At 44.3% G+C, this 7,221-nt stretch overlaps 1 protein-coding gene across 1 annotated transcript in view; it reads left to right on the plus strand.

The window, feature by feature from the left end:
• Positions 1-7,221, plus strand: part of LOC125645630 (mucin-4-like) — a 90,705-nt gene that overhangs the window by 256 nt on the left and 83,228 nt on the right. Inside the window, exons 2-7 of the mRNA XM_056141956.1 lie at positions 57-158; positions 233-236; positions 454-1,224; positions 1,636-1,746; positions 2,419-3,900; positions 4,519-7,221. The exon at positions 4,519-7,221 is cut by the window's right edge and continues 612 nt beyond it. Of these exons, the coding sequence (XP_055997931.1) occupies positions 57-158; positions 233-236; positions 454-1,224; positions 1,636-1,746; positions 2,419-3,900; positions 4,519-7,221 (5,173 nt within the window). The remainder of the gene's footprint in view (positions 1-56; positions 159-232; positions 237-453; positions 1,225-1,635; positions 1,747-2,418; positions 3,901-4,518) is intronic.

The following is a 7,221-nucleotide window of genomic DNA, read 5'->3' on the forward strand; positions in this document are numbered from 1 at the left end:
CAGAAGCTGCTACCAGAACAGAACCTGCAACCACAACAGAAGCTGCAACCACAACAGAAGAAGCTACCACAACAGAAGATGCAACCACAACAGAAGAAGCTACCACAACAGAAGGTGCAACCACAACAGAAGCTGCAACCACAACAGAAGCTACTTCTGCAACAGAAACTGCTACCACAATAGAAGCTGCTACCACAACAGATGCTGCAACCACAATAGAAACTGAAACCAGAACAGTAACTGCTACCACAACAGAAGATGCTACCACAACAGAAGCTGATACCACAATAGAAGCTACAACCACAACAGAAGCTGAAACCACAACAGAAACTGCTACCACAACAGAAGCTGCTACCACAGCAGAACCTGAAACCACAACAGAAACTACAACCACAACAGAAAATGCTACCACAACAGAAGCTGATACCACAACAGAAGCTACAACCACAACAGAAGCTGCTACAACAACTAAAGCTGAAACTACACTAGAAGCTGATACCACAACAGAATCTGCAACCACAACACAAGCTGCAACCACAACAGTAGCAGCTGCTTCCACAACAGAAGCTGCAACCACAACAGAAGCTGCTACCACAAGAGAACTTACAACTGAAACCACAACAGAAGCTGCTACCACAACAGAAGCTGCAACTACAACAGAAACTGAAACCAGAACAGAAGCTTCAACCACAACAGTAGCAGCTGCTTCCACAACAGAAGCTGCAACCACAACAGAAGCTGCTACCACAAGAGAAGCTGCTATCACAACAGAAGCTGCAACTACAAGAGAAGCTGCTTCCACATCAGAAGCTGTAACTACAACAGAAACTGAAACCACAACAGAAGCTGCAACCACAACAGAAACTGCAACTACGACAGAAGCTCCAACTACAACAGAAGCTGCAACTTCAACAAAAGCTTCTACCACAATGGAAGCTGCAACCACAACAGAAGCTGCAACCATAACGGAAGCTGTAACCACAACAGAAGCTGCAACTACAACAGAGCCTGCTACCACAACAGAAGCTGCAAGTACAACAGAACTTGCAACCACAACAGAACCTGCTACCACAACAAAAGCTGCAACCACAACGGAACATGTAACCACTACACAAACTATAACCACAACTGAAGCTGCAACTACAACTGAAGCTGAAACTACAACTGAAGTATCAACCACAACAGAAGAGGTAACAATGACGGAAGCTGCAACCACAACGGAAGGTGAAACCACAACAGAAACTTCTACCACAACAGAAGCTGATACCACAACAGAAGCTGCAACCACAACAGAAGCTGCTACAACAACTGAAGCTGCAACTACAACAGAAGTTGATACCACAACAGAAGCTGCAACCACAACAGAAGCTGCTACCACAACAGAAACTGCAACCATAACACAAGCTGCAACCACAACAGTAGCTTCATCCACAACAGAAGCTGCTACCACAACAGAACATAAATCCACAACAGAAGCTGCAACCACAACAGAAGCTGCTACCACAACAGAATCTTCAACCACAAAAGAAACTGAAACCACAACAGAAACAGCTACCAGAAGTGAAGTTGCAATGGCAACTGAAACTGCAAGTACTACAGAAGCTGCAACCACAACAGAAGCTGCTACCACAACAGAAGCTGCAACCACAACAAAAATTGAAACCACAACGGAAACTGCTACCGCAACAGAAGCTGCTACCACAACTGGAGCTGTGACCTCAACAGAAACTGAAACCACAACAGAAGGTGCAACCACAACAGAAGCTGCTACCACAGCAGAAGCTGCTACCACAACAGAAGGTGCAACCACAACAGAAGCTGTAATTACAGCATTAGCTGAAACCACAACTGTGACTGCAACTAGAACTGAATCTGCAACACATGCTGTAACCACAACTGAAACTGCTACCACAACTTTAGCTGCAACCACAGCAGATGCTGCAACCACAACTGAAGCTGCAACCAGAACAGAAGCTGCAACCATGACAGAAGCTGCTACCAGAACAGAAGCTGCTACCACAACAGAACCTGCAACCACAACAGAGGTTACAACCACAACAGAAGCTGCTACCACAACAGAAGCTGCAACCAGAACAGAAGCTGCTACCACAACAGAAGCTTCTACCACAACAGAAACTCAAACCACAACAGAAACTGCTACCACAACAGAATCTGCTACCACAACAGAAGCTGCTACCACAACAGAAACTGCAACCACAACAGAAGCTGCAACCACAACCGAAGGAGCTACCAGAACAGAATCTGCAAAGAGAACAGAAGCTGCTACCACAATGGAAGCTGCAACCACAACAGCAGCTGAAACCACAACAGAAACTGCTTCCACAACAGAAGCTGCTATCACAACAGAAGCTGCTACCACAACAGAAGGTGCTACCACAACAGAAGCTGTAACAACAGCATTAGCTGAAACCACAACTGTGACTGCAACTAGAACTGAATCTGCCACACATGCTGTAACCACAACAGAAGCTGCTACCACAACAAAAGCTGGTAACAAAACTGAAGCTGCAATCACAACAGAAGCTGTAACTAAAACTACAACTGCAACAGAGGCTGCAACCACTATTGATGCTTCCACAGAAGCTGCAACTACAACTAAAGCTGCAACTACAACTGAAGCTGCAACAACAGAAGTTTTTGCTTCAAGAGAAGTTGCTACAACTGAAACTGCTACCACAACTTTAGCTGCAACCAAAGCAGAAGCTGCAACCGCAACAGAAGCTGCAACCACATCATTAGCTGCCACAACAACTGAAGCTGCTACCAAAACTGAAGCTACAATCACAACAGAAGCTGTAACTGAAACTGCAACAGAGGTTGTAACCACTATTGATGCTGCAACAGAAGCTGCAACTACAACTAAAGTTCCAACCACAACTAAAGCTGCCACAACTGAAGTATTTACTACAACAAAAGTTACTACAACTGCAGGTGTTACTACAACTTTAACTGCAACCACATCATTAGCTGCAGCCACAACTGAAGCTGCAACCACAACAGAAGCTGTAAGCACATCATTAGTTGCAACCACAACTGAAGCTCCTACCAAAAGTGAACCTGCAACTACAACAAAAGCTACAACCACAAATGGATCTGTAACCACATCTGAACCTGGAACTACAACAGAAGCTGCAACCACAACTGAATCTGCGACCACAACAGAAGCTGCAACTACAACTGAAGCTGCTACCAAAACTGAAGCTGCAACTAAAACTGAAATTGCAACAGAGGCTTCAACCACTATTGATGCTTCCACAGAAGATGCAACTACAACGAAAGCTCCAACCACAACTGAAGCTGCAACAACAATAGAAATTTTTAGTACAACAGAAGTTGCTACAACTGAAGCACCAAATACAACTGAAGCTTCTACCTCATCATTAGCTGCTACGACAACTGAAGCAGCAACCATAACTGAAGCTGCAACCACAACAGAAGCTGCAACCACATCATTAGTTGCTACCACAACTGAAGCTGCTACCGAAACTGAAGCTGTATTCACAACAGAAGCTGCAACTGAAACTGCAACAGAGGCTGCAACCACTATTGATGCTGCAACAGAAACTACAACTAAAGCTCCAACCACAACTGAAGCTGAAACAACAACAGAAGTTTTTACTACAACAGAAGTTGGTACAACTGAAGCTCCAAATACAACTGAAGCTTCTACCACATCATTATCTGCAACCACAACAGTAGGTGCAACCACAACAAAAGCTGCATCTACAACAGAAGCTGGAGTCACAACAAAATCGACCACCACAACACAAGCTGCACCCACAACAGAAGGTGCAACCATAACTGAAGATACAAACACAACTGAACCTGCAACCACAGCAGAATCTGCCAACACAACACGAACAGCAACTACAACAGAAGGTGCAGCCACAACAGAATCTGTAACAACAGCATTAGCTGAAACCACAACTGTGACTGCAACTAGATCTGAATCTGCAACACATGCTGTAACCACAACTGAAACTGCTACCACAACTTTAGCTGCAACCACAGCAGATGCTGCAACCACAACTGAAGCTGCAACCAGAACAGAAGCTGCAACCGTGACAGAAGCTGCTACCAGAACAGAAGCTGCTACCACAACAGAACCTGCAACCACAACAGAGGTTACAACCACAACAGAAGCTGCTACCACAACAGAAGCTGCAACCAGAACAGAAGCTGCTACCACAACAGAAGCTTCTACCACAACAGAAACTCAAACCACAACAGAAACTGCTACCACAACAGAATCTGCTACCACAACAGAAGCTGCTACCACAACAGAAACTGCAACCACAACAGAAGCTGCAACCACAACCGAAGGAGCTACCAGAACAGAATCTGCAAAGAGAACAGAAGCTGCTACCACAATGGAAGCTGCAACCACAACAGCAGCTGAAACCACAACAGAAACTGCTACCACAACAGAAGCTGCTATCACAACAGAAGCTGCTACCACAACAGAAGGTGCTACCACAACAGAAGCTGTAACAACAGCATTAGCTGAAACCACAACTGTGACTGCAACTAGAACTGAATCTGCCACACATGCTGTAACCACAACAGAAGCTGCTACCACAACAAAAGCTGGTAACAAAACTGAAGCTGCAATCACAACAGAAGCTGTAACTAAAACTACAACTGCAACAGAGGCTGCAACCACTATTGATGCTTCCACAGAAGCTGCAACTACAACTGAAGCTGCAACAACAGAAGTTTTTGCTACAAGAGAAGTTGCTACAACTGAAACTGCTACCACAACTTTAGCTGCAACCAAAGCAGAAGCTGCAACCGCAACAGAAGCTGCAACCACATCATTAGCTGCCACTACAACTGAAGCTGCTACCAAAACTGAAGCTACAATCACAACAGAAGCTGTAACTGAAACTGCAACAGAGGTTGTAACCACTATTGATGCTGCAACAGAAGCTGCAACTACAACTAAAGTTCCAACCACAACTAAAGCTGCCACAACTGAAGTATTTACTACAACAAAAGTTACTACAACTGCAGGTGTTACTACAACTTTAACTGCAACCACATCATTAGCTGCAGCCACAACTGAAGCTGCAACCACAACAGAAGCTGTAAGCACATCATTAGTTGCAACCACAACTGAAGCTCCTACCAAAAGTGAACCTGCAACTACAACAAAAGCTACAACCACAAATGGATCTGTAACCACATCTGAACCTGGAACTACAACAGAAGCTGCAACCACAACTGAATCTGCGACCACAACAGAAGCTGCAACTACAACTGAAGCTGCTACCAAAACTGAAGCTGCAACTAAAACTGAAATTGCAACAGAGGCTTCAACCACTATTGATGCTTCCACAGAAGATGCAACTACAACGAAAGCTCCAACCACAACTGAAGCTGCAACAACAATAGAAATTTTTAGTACAACAGAAGTTGCTACAACTGAAGCACCAAATACAACTGAAGCTTCTACCTCATCATTAGCTGCTACGACAACTGAAGCAGCAACCATAACTGAAGCTGCAACCACAACAGAAGCTGCAACCACATCATTAGTTGCTACCACAACTGAAGCTGCTACCGAAACTGAAGCTGTATTCACAACAGAAGCTGCAACTGAAACTGCAACAGAGGCTGCAACCACTATTGATGCTGCAACAGAAACTGCAACTACAACTAAAGCTCCAACCACAACTGAAGCTGAAACAACAACAGAAGTTTTTACTACAACAGAAGTTGGTACAACTGAAGCTCCAAATACAACTGAAGCTTCTACCACATCATTATCTGCAACCACAACAGTAGGTGCAACCACAACAAAAGCTGCATCTACAACAGAAGCTGGAGTCACAACAAAATCGACCACCACAACACAAGCTGCACCCACAACAGAAGGTGCAACCATAACTGAAGATACAAACACAACTGAACCTGCAACCACAGCAGAATCTGCCAACACAACACGAACAGCAACTACAACAGAAGGTGCAGCCACAACAGAATCTGTAACAACAGCATTAGCTGAAACCACAACTGTGACTGCAACTAGAACTGAATCTGCAACACATGATGTAACCACAACAGAAGCTGCTACCACAACACAAGCTGGTAACAAAACTGAAGCTGCAATCACAACAAAAGCTGCAACTAAAACTGCAACTGCAACAGAGGCTGCAACCACTATTGATGCTTCAACAGAAGCTGCAACTACAACTAAAGCTCCAACCACAACTGAAGCTGAAACAACAACAGAAGTTTTTACTACAACAGAAGTTGCTACAACTGAAGCACCAAATACAACTGAAGCTTCTACCACATCATTAGCTGCAACCACAACTGAAGCTGCTACCACAACTGAAGCAGCAACCACAACTGAAGCTACAACCATAACTGAAGCTCCAAACACAACTAATGCTGCAACTACAATTGAAACTGTAACTACAGCAGAAGCTTTAACAGCAACAAAAGTTGCTACCATTACTAAAGCTGCAACCACAATTGAAGCTGCAACCACAACAGAAGATACAAACACCACTGAAGCTGTTACAACAGAACCTGCAACCACAGCTGAAGATGCAACCACAACTGAAGCTGCAATCACAAATGCATCTGCAACCACAACAGAGACTCCAACAACAACAACCACTACAACAGAGACTTCAACAACAACAACCACTACAACAGAGGCTCCAACAACAACAATCATTACATCAAATACTCCAACAACCATCACTACAACAGAGACTCCAACAACCACCACTACAACAGAGACTCTAACAACAACAACAACCATTACATCAGAGACTCCAACAACAACCACTACAACAGAGACTCCTACAAAAACAATCACTACAACAGATACTCCAACCACCACTACAACAGAGACTCCAACAACCACCACTACAACAGAGACTCCAACAACAACAACAACCACTACAACAGAGGCTCCAACAACAACAACAACCACTACAACAGAGGCTCCAACAACAACAATCATTACATCAAAGACTCCAACAACCATCACTACAACAGAGACTCCAACAACCACCACTACAACAGAGACTCCAACAACAACCACTACAACAGAGACTCCTATAACAACCACTACAACAGAGACTCCTACAAAAACAATCACTACAACAGAGACTCCAACAACCACCACTACAACAGCGATTCCAACAACCACCACCACTACAACAGAGACTCCAACAACCACCA

The sequence above is a fragment of the Ostrea edulis genome, chromosome 6 (assembly GCF_947568905.1).
Source record: "Ostrea edulis chromosome 6, xbOstEdul1.1, whole genome shotgun sequence".
In the NCBI taxonomy this organism is placed as follows: domain Eukaryota; kingdom Metazoa; phylum Mollusca; class Bivalvia; order Ostreida; family Ostreidae; genus Ostrea; species Ostrea edulis.